At 28.1% G+C, this 21214-nt stretch overlaps 2 protein-coding genes across 6 annotated transcripts in view; both read right to left on the bottom strand.

The window, feature by feature from the left end:
* LOC112598424 (lactoperoxidase) overlaps positions 1 to 15988 on the bottom strand; it is a 46869-nt gene extending 30881 nt beyond the window's left edge. For 2 of the 5 annotated variants that reach the window (XM_025344879.1, XM_025344884.1), the window contains exons 1-3: positions 15874 to 15988; positions 13021 to 13157; positions 9977 to 10134 (exon numbers count right to left, since the gene is read on the bottom strand). In XM_025344879.1, the coding sequence (XP_025200664.1) occupies positions 9977 to 10122 (146 nt within the window). In that variant the 5' untranslated portion in view covers positions 10123 to 10134; positions 13021 to 13157; positions 15874 to 15988. Of the gene's footprint in view, positions 1 to 9976; positions 10135 to 10205; positions 10319 to 13020; positions 13158 to 13540; positions 13690 to 14535; positions 14660 to 15873 lie in introns of those variants that run through there. The other 3 variants (XM_025344880.1, XM_025344881.1, XM_025344882.1) reach the window with 3 other exon arrangements.
* Positions 15989 to 19435: 3447 nt separating this feature from the next.
* Positions 19436 to 21214, bottom strand: part of LOC112598498 (A disintegrin and metalloproteinase with thrombospondin motifs adt-2-like) — a 44406-nt gene continuing 42627 nt past the window's right edge. Inside the window, exon 18 of the mRNA XM_025344981.1 lies at positions 19436 to 19937. Within this exon, the coding sequence (XP_025200766.1) occupies positions 19698 to 19937 (240 nt within the window). The 3' untranslated portion in view covers positions 19436 to 19697. The remainder of the gene's footprint in view (positions 19938 to 21214) is intronic.

The following is a 21214-nucleotide window of genomic DNA, read 5'->3' on the forward strand; positions in this document are numbered from 1 at the left end:
TAGCTTTCATATTTTTCAAACATATTCATGTCATGAACGTTTAAGCCTTGGTACAAATGGAAAAATAAATTCCAATAATTGGGATTTTAGTGAACTCATAAATAATATTAAGGGAAAACATAGTAGTGAACGTGATTGGCAAATCATTCTATTTATAGTATTATCATAAACAAAGTCTATGGGAAACGAATGAGCGAACACTACAATAGTCCAAAGTCCTATAGCCGGTAAATGCTTGTGGTATATTGTGTACAATTATTATATTGTGAGGTGGTTTTTTTTTCTTATGTTCAACCACCATTTTCTAAACCTTCGACTTTATCGCGGACAATTCGGATACACCATTGTACAACATATAAATATGCACGCACACACATACGTAATTTGCCGAAGGGTCCGAACCCCTAATTTGTCATCCCTTCTCCGACTGGTTCGCGTCCGTGGAATTGTAGTAATTAAGCGACAACTAATAAATTACCTAGAAAGCGAATAATTACGACCACGTCTTCGTTACACACACACACACACACACACACACATACACAGTTTACAAGCACGCGTACATATATTCGGGGAAAGGAGGGAGCTTATGAGAGAAAATGGCAAAATCGCAGTTAAAGTAGAACACAAAATAAAAAACAAAAACAACCATGTGACAAAGGTCACATGAGAAAATATAGTGTTATTTTATATTTTCTTTACCGTGGTAGCCGATACCGTGCGAGGGGCCGTTCACCTCGTATACACAAGCTTGTTATATCTTGCGAGTATACATAATATATTACCGAGGTTATAATACACACTCACTTACATAATATTATATCATAACATTAATCACCCGCTTTTTGGTCCTTTTTCGGTGACCGACTTACGGATTAAAAATTGAAATATACCGTGATTCGTAAGTCATAACTCGTTGGTGATGTGAGCTGCTTTTTTAATATAAGTATTATTAATGAAACATCTACTATAGTACTATTAGAAAATATTTTGAAAGATTAGTAGGTGTTGAATGAGATATGTATTAATATATGTTATATTTCAGAATTGCCTTCAAAAGAACGACTGTATTACTATTAAATTTCTACTAGATGTTGTAATAGAATTGCTTATCTAAGACGCCGCGTCACTTTAATAATTGAATATTACATTATTGAAACGCATTAAAATAAAACGCCTACACTGAGTTCTGTCATTATCAGGTGTACACGACATACGTTTTAGTTAGTGCAAAACATAAGTTATGGTTTTATTGCGATCACGTCGTACTTATTTCTTTCAAAAGTTATTACGTATAGTGTTTTAGTTGGGTTAGTTATAATATTACATAGTAGCTTTTAAACCGTTAAAATATAGTATCTACCTTCGTATACTTAGTCAATTTTATTTTATTTCGTTAAAACGTGTTTAAAAGTAAAAATTAAAAATACAATTTTTTTTTAATTTTGACTAATCAGACAAATGTTATCATAAAGAGTATAATTTCATTATTTTTTTTTTTTTTTTTTTTTTTTAAATGGTCATAAACGTAATCCTGTATTATGTAACCTACTTATACTTGGTTCCGTAGGAATTATAAATTGGAAAATCGATATCCTTAGTTTAAAGGTAATACATTTTTTTCTCTCGCATTTTCCCATAAAACGGATTAGTTCACATAAGCTGGAATACTACGTAATGTTCAAAGCATGAATGAGGCAGTCGGTTTGTTATATAAAGGCATCATTTTGAACGATATGCGGTCGCAAAGACATTGACATACGAAAGTAAAACGGGAAAGGATTAAGCAGCTCGAAGCCTCTACATTATGATCGGCCATTTTTATCAGATAATATATTTTTTCTAGATGTTTCAATTTTTTGTTACTGTTCTTATTTTATTCTATTGCTATTGTTATTATTGTTTGTGGCCATAAATCGTAACACCGATCATGCATACTTAATATATCACTTATAATGACAATAAAAATATAAAATGAGGTTTTTTTTTATTTTCGAAGACTATGTTTTATGGTTTTAGATTTGGATCGGAGCGAGAGAGTATTCACAATAATATGTGTGTGTGTGTAAGAGTTCGTACTTTTGACAAACACTTTCCTGAAAAAGCTGAAAAAGTTTTTGCGTATCACAGTGAATACCAGTGCATAATACATAGGTTAAGTTAGTATAGTTTTAGGTAGTTATTTTTTAAGTTTCTCATAGCTACAAGTATAAGAAATTGATAATTTTTTTTAAAACCCCAAAAATATCAGTTGTGAAGAAAACGTAATAAATTTGTTTAAATGTTTTGGTTTTAGATTTCGATAGATTTTGAAAAAAATCTTTATAGCAAATTGGAAAAAAAGTTGAAAGTAGTCATAGTTAATATTATATATATATATATCGATGAAACGTGTGACAAATAAAAAACGATGATAATAGCATAATCATAGAACACATTTTTTTTGTTTAATAAAGGGAGGAGTTCCTTTGTATATTGATTAAAAAAACGAGGCGTAACCTCTCCACCCACTGATTACTTATAGTTTTTATACACAAATACAAATTATCATTGACATAAAAGCTTACAAGCAATATTACTTATTAAGTAAATTATGTAAAATACACAACTAATGAACTAACAAACATTTGTGATAAAATATAACATTGTAAAATCATAAAACTATTCTCTAATCACAATTTATTTTGATAATCTTTGTTTATATATCTTTAAAAAACATATAAAACATATCACTATACACGTACCACGTGATAATTTTTTTTTATCATAATAATTTACTGGGTTCGATTTAGAAATTGTAGCAAATAATTATATTTGTTTGGTATTTATTCAAAAAAGATTGAATTTGACAAGATTTGACACGATTGTGAAGATGCTGTACGTCTTATCTTCAATTCTTTCTCTAAAATTCGAGCCTATGAGTATAATCATAATATAATATCTATACACTATATAAAAAATATTTTCATGCGTTTTTCTTTCGTTCATAGTTGTTTCATTTGGATTAGCTAAAAGATAATAATATATATGTATATATATTTATTTTTTTGATCTAAAAATCAATAACCAGCGCGATATTATTGTTCTTGGTGAAAATAAAAATAATTATCATAATCCTATTCATATGGTACACGGACGGGCGTCATAGTTTATTCAAAATGTGTCGAAAAAGCTCTTAAATTATTCGTGTCAGAAACGACGAGAGAATACTGTTTGATTGTATTTTAGGATTTTACGAACGAGATTGCGTTCCGTTTTGTTCCACGCTACATATTATACATTTTATTTTTGAATATAATTTGATATTCGAAGACAATGTAAATGGTTTTTCAGAATTTGATTTATTGTTTTGAACAGTGTTCGAGATTCTACTATAGTTGTCTTTATCGTAAAAGTACAATAGTGCAATCGTTCGAGAATAGGATTTTTATTTTGTTTTTTTAAAGTGTAATATTTTTTGCAAAATATTACCGCAGACTATAATATATTATTATAGATATAGGTACATACGCCATTTGTCGAGATATTTTTGTTTTTATAAATGTTTATCAAACGAGGTGAATTACAATAATAATATATCGGTTTCTGTACCACAGATGTGTGATTGAAGATTTTTGGCGTTATCCGTTTAGTTTATATACGCGCTTGTTATTCGATTTAATAATGTCACTGGAATATCCATAAAACACGAAATTCTACGTAAAAGGAATAATATTGAACGCCAAACTAAATCATCGGTCTTATTGAGTGTAAACGAAGAGTAAGTATCGTTCAGTAAATGTATACGTCACATATATATGATAACGAGCCTTAACATACATTCTCAGATGGTCTTAAAGATGGACTGTTGTTATCAAATCTAGATCTCTAATATAATGTCTATATTGTATTTTTTTTTTTTAATATTAACATATTTATAAATGAAAAACTACTCGTTCAAATTTTGAATTAGATACATTAAAATGTTCAATATAGAGATCTACTAATTTTTAATAAAGAACCGGGGTTGTCATTTGAAAAGCATAAGTTTTATCTCCACATATAATATTTCTTAAGTATATTTCAAAAATCTCAAGATTTTTAAATTTGATTTTTAAGTTTATTTAAAAAATCAGATATTAAATAACTGCATTATTAGATGAAAAAATGGGGGTATAATAATTTTAAATTTTTAAAAAATATAAATAAATTAGTTTGTTTCTACCTAACGTTGGTAATTAATTATAGTTTGTGATTATTTAAACTTCGTAATAATTTTCACTGTACATACTACTAATTAATACTGTCTGATATTTCAAAAACAGAAATTCCATGTTAAATCTAGAAAATAAATAATTATTATTTTAAATTTTTATTTTCAAATAAATTGCTTAATTTAAATTTTAAATAAAAACATATATCATCAGAAATGTAAATTTTTAAAAAAATTATAAAAAAAAAAATTAACTCTTTACCAACATTTTGTTCGATTTAGGAAGTAGTTTTATTTTCAGTTTGATATTCATCAAAATCGAGAATAGTGATGCAGAATACGATCTCTGCACTATTGTTTGTCTTTTATTATATGACCTGATAATTTGCTAAATTCTATTCGTTTACTCAAATGTTGATATTAAATTAATTCTTTATTCATATGTGAAGAAGCCATGTATATTGCTCTTACGTAAATCATTAAAAAGGTAGTGAAATCGCTGTTCATGGCCTGTGATTTTGCAATTAAAATACAACTGTATTATACTGATGCAACTTTTAAACTTTACGGAGTCATGGTACTTTATTTTTTTTATCAATTCCAGTAAAACGCAATTTATTGTTAATATTAAATAACACAGAAATGCGACATCATTTCTATGAAAATGTTTGTAAATCTCGGAAAAAAAAAATTTAAAACGCAATAATTCATAAAACAACTATACGAAAAGGGGTCAACGCAAGATTTATGGAGGAACCCAAATGACACCAGTCCTTTGGAAAACCGTGCGTTGCATGCGCACACGAATAATTTATACCTATTTTGTAATTATTAATATATTTTTTTTTTATTTTTGCTCTCTGTTTTTATTCCCCCTTACTTTTGGTTTATAGATGATCCTTAATTTTTAATTGTATACAATACACATAACATTATATTTTTTATATTATAATCGTAGTTCACCTGTATCGCGTGATTTCCCGAAATAAAATAGTCAAGCTGTAGAATATTTGCATTGCACGCTTTTTAATATTTTTTCTTTGGAACTACTATTAACCGTCTTTGCAGCAGCTGCCTCGTGATATTGCAATTTTAACTCCGACTTACAGTATTGTACACTGTTATGTACTTACTTACTATTATAAAAATAATTGCTTTCAAATTTCTTAAAAAATGCAAATATGATGTATTGCGCATTTTATAATATATTATAATATTATAATATGTCACATTTGATACGAAACGATTCGCGTATTTTTTTGTTTTATAGCACGCGTTTAGCAATGTTTTATTATATCGTGTATATGCGAAAAGTTTTGAAAACCGATTTTATTATTTATATTTTATTATCGTGGAGACATGGCGCATATACTTTTGATTACCCGCGACTGCGTGTTGGATAAACGAGATACTATTAAACAGCAACACATTTTGCACGTTCTCTTCCGGTTTAATATTATAAATGGTTTTACCACGTACAATATAACGCGCGTACGTATATGATATGCATGTATATACGTTACTAAAATGTCATTATCAAACGCTAAACGATTATATTATTCAAACGTAAAAGTCTAATTAAATAAACGGAAAACTGCTGCGGTGGTAACTCGAAGCCTGTTGTGCTCTGCGGTTTCGTCGAGTAAAATAAAATAATTATGATCACAATAATAATATTTTATATTATGCAATGCATTTAAATAAACGTACGTTTACTGGACGAATTTTACCTAACACGTTGACGATGAACGTTCGTGTCAACAATGATCGCTTAGCCACAATCATAGATGACACACCGTCAATTAAAGATCCGGTGGCACCAAATTCGTATTTCCCGTTGACTTGTTCAATATTTTCAATAGCTTATACATGTATTATATATACCTACAAGTTATATTATAATACACTCCGATTTCATTTTCCATGTATTGAATAAGTTACCAGAGATTTAATGAAAAATGTTGGCTACAATTGATACATGTACCTCTACTTTAGTTATTCAGATTAAACAAGCCCTAATTTAACATCAATTAACATAAATTATTTTTAATATTCACAACGACAGAGATCAAAGTAGTAATAATTATTTTCAAACACAGGACTTAATCGAACCTAAAGAATCCGTTCTTATATCTATCTGAAAATATCTCCAGTTATAGAGGGTCATCCATAAAAATTTACAGATGACTATAACATTCATTATTCGAAAAGTTTTTTGAAAGATAAATAAAATTGATTCGTACTCAGAACAAAAAAAAAAAAATCAGCCAGTTAGTTCTCCAATCGAATTAAGTGAACATTTCCTTTAAACCCACTACGAAGCGTATTGGTAGATATCAGTGGTGGAATTATGGTGTAAGGGAAAAGGGTCTATGCGGTCTTGACCATCCCAAAATGTAAAATTGATATGTTGAATAATATTTTTTAATATTTTGTATATATTTATTAACTATACTATCAAATAAGTACATCTTTTAAGCCGGGACGAATCAAAATATTTCTAATAAATTCTATGACGGAAATAAGAGTTAAGTATTATGTCAATAACAAATATTAAAAAAAAAATGCTCTATAAAATGAATTTAAATTCAATTTCAGACTATATTGAATGGCATGGCAATGACGTAAAATAATAGAGATAAAACTGTTGATGCAGTCTTGACTGACCATTGCAAAAATAAAAAAAAAGAGTCGATTTTATTTAGCAAAATATAAACGTTTGAATTTTAATTCATAAAATACATACATAAAAATTAAATACGTTCAACAATTTTTTTTTTTAAATGTAAAAAATGTCTTTTAAATACGTATTTATTTTCAGAATTTCTTATTAATCCGTCAATCCGTCAATAGTATGTATTGCATTTACCAAATTACTATTTTATTACGATAGTCTATAACGTTACATAATAACGTATAATTTCCGAAACGTAGAAGCCTAACAATAATATGCGCTTGAAACACTCTAAATAAATACATAGGATTACCTATATATTTAATCGATAACTTAATCTTTTTTCAAACTCACGACGTTTATATTATTATGTCCTAATAGGGTTTTATATAAGTACTGATGAAGTGATAAAGGACAAACTTTATAATACTTTGACATTATGCAGTTTCCGAAAACATTTCTCTTCTGATTTGAATCTGACCAAGTTTGTATCTTTATTATTTTATAGTCTGATTATTGCCGTCTTGAGTTTGAGGCTCAAAAAATTATTGTAAATAATATTATTAAATAAATTATGACGATTATTTTAGCTGTAGAAAAAGTATATTATTACATATAATAGAAATATACAGAAAAGTTAAGCCTATGGTTTTGAGCGCATCGTTTATTTTAAAGTAGTATTTTCCAGTTATTTTATTTTTTAATTTTGTGCACGATTTCATAACATCCATAGCAAAATCAAATAAAATTTGACAAGATTAATAATTATTGATTGTTTTTAATTTTAATTTCAAAAAATTCGTACCAATACTATTTAATATTTATTATGATATTATATTATAAATACTTAAATTGCACTTTTACTTATAATGATACCGGAATAAATATTGTATATTAAATTATTAATTATTTAAAATTATTTAGTTTTATATAAGAGTGGTTGTTTTAATAAATTAATGATAAAATAAGTTGTTTGAGTAATATAATTATACTAATTGTATATACTATATTAATACTTCTGACTAGAAAAACAAATTATATTTGAACTATACCATTCGGCTGTTGTTAATATATATTTAATAACTAAAACTGGATTATAAAAGCAATTATAATCTCAATTGGTTTGGTTTGAATAATATCAATAATATTCTAGAAGTTTATTTATTTTAATTTAAATTAGGCACTATTATTATTTTTTCCAATTAGCATTTTTAATTTGTTGACATTAATAGCTCAAGTAGGACTATTAATTATTTTAAATGTTTAGATTTAAATAAAATATCGATTTAAGAAACGATAATGCATAATAAGTTACTTTTTTATCAATTAAATAATAAGAAAAAAAATATCTTTAAGTTCTATTAAAAATTGAAAGTTGATATGCGTCTTTTTAAAGATATGATATTTGAAAAGATTTTATAGTGATATATGGTGAGGGTAAATTTTGTTTCTTTGGAATAAAAACTTTTTGTGAACATTAAGATTAAAAAATATATCAAGTGACATGTCTACTGTATATTTTTATAGTTAATCATGACTTTGGTATGAGCCTTTAAATATATTAAATAGAAAGAGGTGTCGTTAGAAATAAATAATAAGATACTCTGAAAATTGTTAATAATTTGTTTGTTTAAAATTAATTTGCTAACGAATAATTGATATCTATATAATAATTATAGTAGTATGCAATCCGACAGATATTCAATTTATAAAATAACTACAACGGAAATAGTAACCACGTTCAGTACACGTCACACGGTGTAATTAATTTTTGTATTAAAATAAAAGGGTTTTAAGTTAAAAAATTTTTTTAAATCGACCATTTTTATATGTTTTTATACAGTAGAACTTGGTCATCTCGAACTTCTTTTACTCGAAATTGTCGATACCTTGAACTTTTTCTCCGGTTCTTAGAATTTCTTATTTAATAAATGTAAAAAAATCTTGTTTAACTCGAATATTTTCGTGGATAACACGAAGTTTTGAGTTTTATTAATTTTATAAAATTGTGATATTTCCTTCGAGTACCTATATATATATTTTAATATCAAAAATAAGGTCATTACTCATTAATTTTATCGTTACCGATAAATGGCTTAAAACGATTCATTACAAACGCTGCGATCAACAGCAAAATTCAAACAAAAGTATATACCTTTTTGATATAATTTTCTAACCTTTTTAAAATTACATATACATAATTCATGTATAAATACACAGTAAATATTTTTTATTACATTACTTTATTCATATGAAAAATATATAGGAATTTATATATTTTATACTGTTTTATAAATTTTCAAATTGGATAACTCGAATTCTTGTATAACATGAACTTTATTCCGGTCCCTTCAATTTCGAGTTAACCAAGTTTGACTGTATTAGGATTTTCATAGCTAATATTTAATGCTAAAAATAAGTTTCATTTGTCTATTTATAAAAAAAAATACTAAAAAAAGGAAAACCTTATATTATCATTGAAAATTAATATCTAGGAAATTAAACATAGTGTTAAACATTGTTTCATAGATATTTAAATATCGTTGTTGATACTCGATGTTATTTAGTATAGTTATATTGTTATATTAAACATTTTAAGCTTCTTTATATTAAAAACTAAATTAATCAAAGAAAAATTAAAAATGATTAATTTTAAAATCAACCTTCTGTTTAATATGTTTTTTCATAAGTAGAACAAAAAGGTTAAAAAAAAAAAAAATTGTCCTATGTTAATAAGTTGACATTTTTTAGATGACGTGATTTAGTAGAAATTAGTGGATATTTAAATAATAAATTAAAATCAATTAATTGAAATTAAAAAAAAAAAAAATAATAATAAATAAAAGAATATTGCAGGTTGAATATTAAATCGTTCTCATCGTGAACAATTTCAACGATTTTTACGATATAACCCTATTTTTCACTATTCACCATAATAAAATTATACGTGTACATATAAGTGCTTGGCACGAGTTTTTTTTTTTAAACCGACTCAGAAAATGACAGTGTATGTCAAAAAAAAAAAAAATAAATAAAAATATATCACTTAATACGTAGGTACGCAATCATTTTATCAATATATGTATAGTGTTATAATTAAAACAACTCACAGCAGTGCGGCGTACACGCAACATCTTGGTTTCAGACACGGTGGAGTGTGGTCAGTTTCATGTTTCGACAGTGATATGTACTCGGAACCTGATACCGGTGTGACGTCATCGGTGTTGGTCAACGGTGTGCTTTCAGTGGCCATCATCGGTGTAATGTTCTACGGAGAGAAAAAAAAAGAATATAATAATATACGTATCGATTTATAAAATGTCAATGTTAACATTATACATGATGACGTTATGTAACGGCGACTGCCGTGTGCACAATGGCAAGTCGTGCCGGTAAAATAATTATAAAGTAATTGATTTTTGATCAATCGCACAAACGCGTGTCACAGATTAAATCATGGTAGGTATCCGTCGAGAGCGGCGCGCAAAATTTGTCAAGACACCTGAAAGTTTCACAAGTGGATTTCAATTAAAACGTGTCAAAAAACGACGACTTTCTAACATTTTTAAAACCCGTCGACATACGGGTGTAAACAGAAAAAATAACAAATTCTATTATTTTTATGAAATAGAGTGCTGTACTGTAGTCGTGTAATTTATATTATATTGTTATATTTTGTCCGCACTTACATCTCTTGGCGAATAAACTTTGCCAACTTTGCAATGCATTCGCTATTTTAAGCATCACCGTTGATTAACGTTATATTTGGTCTCCACATTTACACAAGAAACTCTTATTCTTAAATGATCGGTTTATTCTTCTCCGATTTATCTTAACCTCTAATCACAAAATATTAATAATCTATACACCTCAAACCTAACTAATTTGGACATACGAAATCCTATCATAGAGATCTGAAAAATCTCAAACACCAACCGTATTCAACGTTTCCAATTCAAAACCCTTCGAGCTATAACCAAATCAACCTTTTACACTTTAAATCAGTTCTTTAATAATGATATTTCCTTCTTTCTTATTTACAATTTAGCAAAAAATTTAACAGGAAATTCAATTTGAATCTTCATAATCAAATAAATCCTTTAAACAAAAGATTTGTGTCAATAAATATTTATGGTCATCTCTGTAAAATATAGAAAAATTGGTTGTTTATAACATTGTAATTGTGTATAAATAATTATTCTAATGATTTTATTAGTTTAATTTAGTCTAACTTACATTATCACTTTTAATAACTGTCAAAGTATGTTAAGGTCTCTTAATTCTGCTATTCAAGTCATAAATTACTGTTGTAATTTACACTTATAATGCTTAAATATGAACAATTGTAGATTATGAAGTCAACAAAGTAAATAAAAAAAGGTTTCTGACGCTATTGCGAGATCAGATAAATTGACAAAATATTTAATTTATATACTGCTATAACTATCCTAAGTTTATTTTTATTAAACTGTATTATAATTGAATATATTGGGAATATTATCCTCGTAAGCGTGTTGCAGATTTGGGAATATAATTACTGAAAAATATTTTTAAAAAGCTTTTCTGATTATGTAATAGTTATTGATTTATAAATTTAAATAATTAAAAATAATTAAAAGTCATATGAATAATATGGACCATAAAATAAGCTATTAACAAACAAAACAAACCGATATTTAAAAATAAATATTATCTTTTCGAAAAATTTAAATAAATACGTTTTAAAACTCCACATCATTTCTAAAATTATTTAAAAAGGGTTTTAAAGTTGAAAATACAATTTTACGCATTCTGCCTGACGGCCGACACGTATGTTTTAGGTATATAGTATCGATTCTATTGCTGATAAATAAGTTGCGTGTAATGCTGATAACTGATAAGGTAAGAAAGCAACAATTCAAACTTAGCTTCGTCTCGGGATCGAATCCACTGTATCGTTCGCAATTTATTATTATGTCGTACAACATACGAATTACAATATCGGTTGAGAGTCGACGAGGTGACGAAAATTATATAATTAGGTATTATATCAGTACCGTAGTCGGACGACTGCATGTGCGACGACTCGCAGTAGGCGCATTGCTGGAGACGTGCGCGTGTTTGCGTAAAAAATGAGGGTGCAAAACGGCGCGGATCGATATAATTAAAGCATTATGTTATGCCGTATAAATAACGCTGGAGAACCTAACGAATCGAAAACACAGCTATTAATACGCACGGCAGGTAGGTACGAAATAATATTAACAGTACATTATATTACAATAACACCGTCGCCGGCTTAAGCACATATTTATATTGTTAAACACGTATGTATATACTATACACATACACTCCGGTGTGGACTGGTGTTGCCCTTTCCTCCAAACGCGTACACGATATACGTCCATATATTATATTAATAATAAGGTGTAGTGTATTGTATACCTAGCTTCTATGTAATAATAAAATATGTATACGCTGCGGTTTAATACGCCGCGTTAAATTTAGGGTCGGCATTACAAGCCCGCGCGCGTGAGTCATGGGGGGGGGGGGCCAGGGTAGATTCAGGGGTGGTGGGTGTGTGTGTGTGTGTGTGTGTATTGTTGTGGGAGGGGAGCGAAGGATCTGGTGGTTCTTCGGTCATGTTGTGAGTGTGGGTGGGGGTGGGGGTGTAGGGACGGTGTGGCGTCTTAATATGCTATATTAGCGAATATAGGGGTTTCTTGACAAACATTAATTCGACGCCCGGCAGCTGCTGCCGGTGTGCTTCTGCTGTTGTTGCTGTGGAGGTGAACACGGCGTGTTTGTTAAAGCGTTAGCGATATAATGACGCTTAAATACACGCGTTTGTGTTATCTTAATCGACTTTATATTATTAAGTTACGGTCCGATACGTTGCCATAGTTCGACGATGGTTTTTCTCTGATTTCCGCATTGTGGGACATAAAATCACTAAAATTTCCCGAAATTTAACTAACTTAAAATCATTGAAGAAAAACTGTAACGTAGTGTCTACGTATTAAGTTAGATAATATGTTACAGTGTTTAATGCGTTTTGCGAGCATTTGATTTAGAACTCGCGATGGTATACAATCACAATAAAAATAACGACTGTGGTAAAATAATAAATAATGAATGTTACATGCAAAATATAGATTAATATATTATAGATTACCTTGTCCGAGCCTCGTCGCCAGATCAAAGTGATAGACCAAAGTAGATGTAGGATGAATGATGATTGACTATTGTTGAAAATCAAATTTCACGTGTTGTATTACAAATAGATTTTCTGGTTTATTAAACTTCTAAAAACTAAAAATAATTTAGATTTCATTAAGACTTAACAGTCTAAACGTGGTTTCAATAATAAAAGTATAATATATTATATTAGACAATAATTTGCTATCATGGTGAATCTAAAATAAAGTTATTTCGGCTAGTGAATTTCAATTAACTGTTTCTGTAAGTTAATAGGTCTGGACATTAGGTACGGTCTTATAGCGACCGCAGTAACGACCGTGACCACAGCGGCAACCTGTGTGATTTTAACCTCATAGTGCGGCTTGCAGGATTTTGTGGGGTAGTTATATGGTAAACGGAACACGAAAATATTCGAATTTAGAACGATCGATTACGAGTTTCTAGAACTTCTCGTTTTGATAGTGATATGCATACGAGTATACGGTTAAACTTACTTAGAAAACGAAAAAAGCACTATGCGGTATATCGCTGCCACCGATTTAGAATAAACGATATAATAAATGGGATTCAACCAGTCGACGGGAACGCGATCGGCGTCACGGTGACCAAGACCGTAAGAAACCCTTCAAATCTGCGTCCTTCAGATACAACTCCTCGCACTCTTAGACACCTTACGTGACCACGGACGATAATTGAAAAGAATAATATGAGTAAGTGTACGATAATACGTGCGACGTAATATCTACGGTATAAAACGGTTACGACGATGTGCCTTAATCGTGGAAAACAATTTGTAGCTTAATAACATCTGGTTATACACAGAGTGATCAAATTTGTTTCTCCTAAACCACTATAATAATTATATACAAGATGATTGTTTTATCGTGAATAACTCATTATTTAAAAAAAAAAAAAAACTATTAATATTTTTAAAAATATTTCTTTTTTATAATTTATAGTGAAATACATGAAATTAAAAAAAAATATATAAATATATTCTATTTATCGTTTAAATTTTTAAATTTTTTTTTTTTTTTTTTTGAACGACAACATTCATATTTAATTTCGTATTTTGAAGCAGAATACTTTTTTGGAATATCTGGATCCATAAAAATTGAAATTTATACAAGTAATTATTTTTGAATTATAAGCATTTAAAGTATTTTGGAACAGTGTAGGATTAAGGGGATACCCTGCAAAATGTTGGAATACTATGTTTTGCTTACCTAAGCTTCATATACTAAAAACTCATACTAATTTTGATTTGTATGTACTAAAATATTCCGAAAAATATTTTGCTTCAGAATATAAAATGAAAAATGTATATTTTTATTCAAAAAAGTAAAGCATTTAAAATAATATAATGATAAAAATATAATTGACTTAAAAAAAACATCATTTCATTTTTACTTTAAATTATATAAAAGAAATATTTTCAAAAATCTTAATAGCTCATAAAATAATAAGTGGTTCGTGTTAAAATAATTACTTTGTATAATTAAAATGGAAAACCATCACGTCTCACTCTATGTACATTACAGTGTATAACACTATGTGTGCGGGTTTAAAGTATTACGTACGAAAAAAAAACGAACTGGACATTGTGAAAAAGCACCGATGACTGTAGGTGTGTAACTGACGTACTCGAATCGATACCTCAACGTCGGTCATGGATTGTAAATTTATTATAATGATTGTATAGTGTTGTCGTCGTCGTTGTCGTTACAAGAAATATTACTATAATATAATATGTACCTACGTACGATAATATCGTCGTAATAACCCGCTATGTGTATCATTAGTCATTACACAATACACACATATTCGGTGGTTAGAATTTATATTATAAACATTAAACATAGCTAAAAAACGTATGCAGTTCTTAAAAAAAAAATAATATTTATTATACTTGTCAAATGTCTAGGGCAAATGGTCGATAAAGTGATAAATTTTAGCAGAAGACAACGAAAGAGGTAATTTTTGATATTAATTTTACACATATGTATATTATATACTAATAAATGTATTATTTTCATAATTTCATGTATTTATGAGAGTGTTTGGTGTAGATTTCGAATTTGTTTTACACGTTATTATTATTACTATTATCTATGTATTATATCATACATGCTATTATGCTCGTAATCCCGATCGCTTTGTTTTCTCTTCGGAAGTCGTAAAAAAATATATATAATATATAATAATAATAATAATGGTAAAAAAAAGGAATATACAGGAAGGAAAAAAACGTATAGAATATTTTATGGGGTGATCAACACGCGCATGTGTGTACGGAAGCTATTATAAAGTTAATGTTATTTATTACGATGTGTCATTCATTAATAATATTTATAATAATAATAATAAAAAATGAACATCGTTTTTATACAATCGTATTCTGTCTACATACGCGTATAACCTATGTACCTACGATTTTAATCGTTTATTGCAATAATAGTAATAATGATGATGATGATGATGATGATGAAATAAACTCCGTTTAAATCGATAATACATAATATTATTTTTATCGTTCAAGTCTGGAATTTATTGGCTGGTGCGTATTCGCTTTATAGAAATAATTGTACTCGTAAATATGCACGTGATACATTAGAGATATTACATGGTGTACCGAAAGGTTGTTCAGAAAATAATAAAATGTACATAATATTATGTTATTTTATAGATTATTGCTAATAATTAAAGTGGTCTATAAACAGGAAATATAGTTTTTTGTTTTTAACGTCAAAAATAAAAAAAAGTGATTATTGGTCATCTCAATTGCTTAAAATATAATATAATAATTATAATAATGTTGTATAATTACCCATATTTTCATGATAATGATTGTATCGGCTACGCGTATCGCAGTGGACTGAACAACCCTTTGGCGACTCGCGCTCGGGCTTCCTGTATACTTAACATACACCCTGAAACGACCAGTGGCATGACGTGGCTTAGTCGATGGTATAAATGATGACTAAGACACATATTATATACCTATACTCCCCTCTACAGTCATAGCATTACATAAAGTTACGAGGAGAGAAGGAGGGAGAGTAACTACGAAAAAACTACTACGATTTGTAAACAGTTTTTATCCGTGAAAAATATCTTGTTTGGTTTTATTAAATGATACATTATTTGAATGGAACGTTGATAAATTTGGAAATTTTCTTCTATCTTCGAATTTTGTATCAAATAATTTAAAATCATAGGGGACATGCTGGCTGACGTGCGATTGTAGACTCATCAAACGTTTCACTGGTTTTCTAGTTTTCTATTTTATTTTTTTCGATAAAACAAATATGGCAATAGGTCGCACACTTCACAGACCGTTATTGTATCAACCAATGATATATTATATTATTATCACCATGGTCCGGTATTATTAGGGTTCGCAATTGCCGTCCTGTCAGCGGCTGTGGCTACTGACCGACGATAACTATACAAGCTATGTGCGTATTACCCACCTACAAATGCCATTACGACCATTTGTCGGATGCACGTTATAACATATTGCACAGCTGCAGTTATATCATATGACGACGTCGAGTTGACCTATCTATAAACGTATTTATATGCACTACACAGAGTGATTCGCCAAGCAAACTAATTTTCATTTTATTTCAACATTTTTTATAATTATTTAAATTCTTTTTTTTATCAGTTATTTTTAACCAATTAATGTTAATCATTAATCTATAAAAAATGTGTATGCTACTTGCGTTCCAAATTGATAATAGCCGGTCACTTGCGTCTGAACAGTTTGGATGCAAGTTACTTGTTAATTATTAGTTATTACTAGAGGTGATAGTTGCGTCCAAGTGGCTAGACCGCAACTTACTTATTGTTTATATTAATGTGTTAATCGCGTCACGAATTATAATTTTCTAACAATGTAATTTTATAGTTAGACATACTCACACAAGAAAAAAACATATACGAGTAGGTATAGGTATGTACATTGTTATATTTGATAATTATTAAAAAACTTTTAAAATATTTCACAAAATCGCTAATTTCAGAACGATATGTAGATAATATGAAAATATTATATAGGTATGGATATTGTCATATAATTAAAAAAAAATTGAACCAAAAAAATCTATAAATGTTGTTATAAATCAATATTAGGTAAACATTTAGGACATATATTAGTTATACCTTAATAACATACTGTTAACTTTATTTTTTTTTATTCGAACTGTTAATTAGAATTTATGTATTAATTTGAAATTATTTTAGTATTTTGATGAACATGAAAATATTAGGGCGTGAGTGATAAAATAAAGAATTCAATTTCGAATGAAATGATTTACATGAGTTAGTGGTTCGTCGAAAACTATAGTGAAACACTCAGTTCATAATTGAGGAGGGAAACGTAAAATTATCGTCAATAAATATCATAGGTAAGTCGTGTCCGAGCATTTGAGATATTGTAATATTGCAAATTCTTATCAACTATGGTACGGGATGCAAGTAAATACAGCCGTTTAAAAAAATGTATAAACAGTGATTTAATAAAATTTTTAATTATCAATTAACTAAGTAAAACATCTATTTAATATTATTTTATGAATAACTATAACCCTAATATGATCTAAACCTATTATCATGGTTTGTTATCGAGTTATTTAAGAAAACCATCTTAATAATTCATAGCAAAAAAGGGTAGTTCACATTTGAAATCAAAGATTAAATTGTTTGTGCACTCGTTAAATAGTATAAACAAATCTAAATAAATCTCAGTATTTGAAAACATGTTCTTATAGAAGATAATTCGACATTCCAAAAATTATAATGTTAATAAGTACATTGTTAAAGGATAAAATGGGGTTAATCATGATTTGTGATTCACTCTGTATATACATAACTTTGAATTAAGTATATACATATATAGTAACTGAAAAAAAATAAACATAATCTGCAGCAGTAGCACATACAATGTAATGTGTCGTATCCTCATTCCCCACGCTATAAAATATCATCTGTAGACTGTGTCATTTATAACAATATAATATAATGTAGTACGGCAAGCGATGTATTTTTTTTTCGCACATGCATTGTAGTCTTATGAATTCAAGGCGTATCTATATTCTATATACCTATTTTAGATAAAAAAAAATACGAATATTTCAAATTTTAAGATTAAATTTGTTTTTGATATAGGTTTGTATTTGATGTTTCAAATTTTGTCAAACAGTATACCAAATAAAAAAAAGAACAAATAGTTTGGTCAATTTTTAGTTTTTACCCGCAGGTCTTCGTCTTGTAATATCTTATCTTCTGTCGACCAAATAAATTTAGTAGACATTTGTAACAAAATTGAAAATAAATACTTGCTAGAGTCTCGGAAAATATTCTGTTCAGTTATAAATGTTAAATGTGTATAAGATCTAAAAATTCACTAAAAATCAAACACAAGAAAGTACACGAATATCAATAAAAGCAAATTTACTACGAACAATTAGTTAATTGTATACACGAAACAGTCGTATGATAGATAACTGATATGTATTACAGTCAAATAATTAAATCGGATTCAAGGAATTATTAATCATAGTTATTATTCGATATCGTTTGATATATTATTTTGTTATAATACATTAATGCATACGTGTTTGATGCACCGCACATTTCGTTTTAAACTTTACTAGAGAAAGAAATTACTTTATTATACGCGATTAAATCCTGCAACGGTATACAACACGGTTAAAATGAATAATGATATTCCATTATTATATAAAATCTTATTTATTCCGGGTACGTCAGGCGCGTATATACTGTTTACTGAAAACCATTGTTATCCCAAACACAATGTAACGAAACAAAAAGAGTTTTTTTTTAAAAAAAAAAGAAAAAAGGTTAAATAATATAAAACTTTACTGATTAGAACGTCGATCAACGCATTTTTGGGCTTAATAGGTATAATTCATTAGTCGCTGCACAATAGTGCCGCACTTGATAATTATAATAATATTATATAAAAAGTAGGTGCAGAACAAATATTGAGATAAAAGACCAAATATTATTATAATTAGGTAGTTATAGAACCTGTAGATACATCATCACTATTGTTTATGAATTATGATAAACAGAAATAGAATATCTAAAATTATAACAACACTTTAGCTAAAATAAAATAATATATAAAATTTTTGCACAGTTATTCCCTATGATGACCAAATAAAATCATACCAAGTCTAACTAAAAATTAGATAATATATATGTCTTCATACGGAGTTATGTTTATTCGGATCGGTTACACACATTTTTCATAAATCAATTTTGTAATTAAAAAAAAAAAAAAAAAAAACGATTTAAAGAATTTTTAACATTTTAATACGTACAATCTTTAATATTATATACGAAATATCGTTCATTTTTCATCGTAGTCGGTTTTTAAAACTGTTAAAGTAGACCGAAACGAAATCTTAGTATGTAGGTTTATTATGTGTACATACACAAGCAATAGTTGTATAATCGATTAGTACATATTGAACGAATCATCATTAAAGCTGTGGATGAAATTTTCAATCCATATGAATAGATTATTATTATTATTATTATTGTACTACGTATATGGCTGATTTGTATTATATGCCTTTTTAAGTCTCATCGTGTGTTAATGGCGTACTGCACGTGCTTCTACAAAGGTCTGTCAGGCATGTCCACGTAATCGTCGCTCGACCAATCACCATAATCGGTTTTGTCGACCATATCTGGCGTAATGGTAGTCAGCAAAGGCGTGCCGTCAGCACCTACACTCAAGTAACGTAACAGAACTTCCGGTACGACATACGGTCCCGGTGGCCTAGCGTTCTGACTGATCATTGGAAAGTCTCCCCCAGTGTCTGTCGAACTTTTACCCGACCGTTTCAAGTCATCCTGCAAGAAAAAAAACAAATAACTGTCAAATACAGTTCTGCAGCACTACAAACTGCGTACATATCTTATAGTCAGTGTTATATAAAAATAATTTTTTAAATATATAAAAAAGATAAGGATGTTTTTGAGTTATAACAATATCAAGAAATTAATTTAATTAAAATTTGGTTGAGTGTGATAATTTCTGTTTTTCTTTAATTTTTTGTTAGTTTTCTTTAGTTATAAAAAAAAAAATAAAAGAAATACTGAACACTTATTTTGAATTCTTTAAAGTAGAAATTAAATCCAATTTGCTATCTAAAATCATCCTAAGTATTTTATCGATTACTAACCGTGTATTTATACACAAAATAAAAACAAAAACAAATACATAATTATAAAATAAACATATTTATTGCTTTGTTCTGAATCTAAAATTCATCAAATTATATAAAATACATATTTTATAAACATTTTAGCTATTGATACCATTGTATTTATATATGCGACTCGCGAAAATTTTCATGTTCGCCACTCCTGTTATAGTATTATACACAAATCATACTAACTGTAAGGAACGGTCGGAGTCTAGACTAATATATTTTACTAAATGAAACCATGAAAGTAAAAAAAAAAATGTTTAAATAACATAAACATTGTAACTTGATACGTATGTACATGAAAAACTGTAAGTATAGAATAACAGTTTTATATAATACACCAAGGTACTGCTTCAGTAAGTAGTGGAACTGATTATTATGGTAGATGCGGTTTACAGCGCGGAACAGGATTTAGAAAAATCGATGTCGCATTATATACTGCTAAAATTAAAAAGTATTAGGTTTTAGTTTATACTCAATGTCGAGCTTGCTAAAATAATTTAAGTAAAAGCATAAAACACTACAAAAATATACCCATTATTTTTTTGTACATAGTCTTTTATGGACGAGATTTAATTTTAAAATTATTTTTACTATTTTAAGCACTTTATACATATCTAAATTTCTTTTATTTCAATAATTACTTAAATACCTAGTCCTAATTTTGTTTTTAATTAGTTTTAAGGTTTTTTCTCGAAAATATGATACGAAATGCGGGTAATATATCCTTTTAATTTATTATACTTAATTAAGTGAGTGTGGTAACTTTTAACTGGATATATTTTTTTTTTTTAACAAATACGTTAACTGTAATATAGTAGGTACTGATTTTTTTACGTGTCATTATAACTTAAACTACTTACAACGTATATAATAATTATACTTATTATTTGCTTATTAATATAAAATAATCAAAAT

The sequence above is a fragment of the Melanaphis sacchari genome, unplaced genomic scaffold, assembly GCF_002803265.2.
Source record: "Melanaphis sacchari strain LSU unplaced genomic scaffold, SCAv2.0 Contig48_pilon_pilon, whole genome shotgun sequence".
Lineage (NCBI taxonomy): Eukaryota > Metazoa > Arthropoda > Insecta > Hemiptera > Aphididae > Melanaphis > Melanaphis sacchari.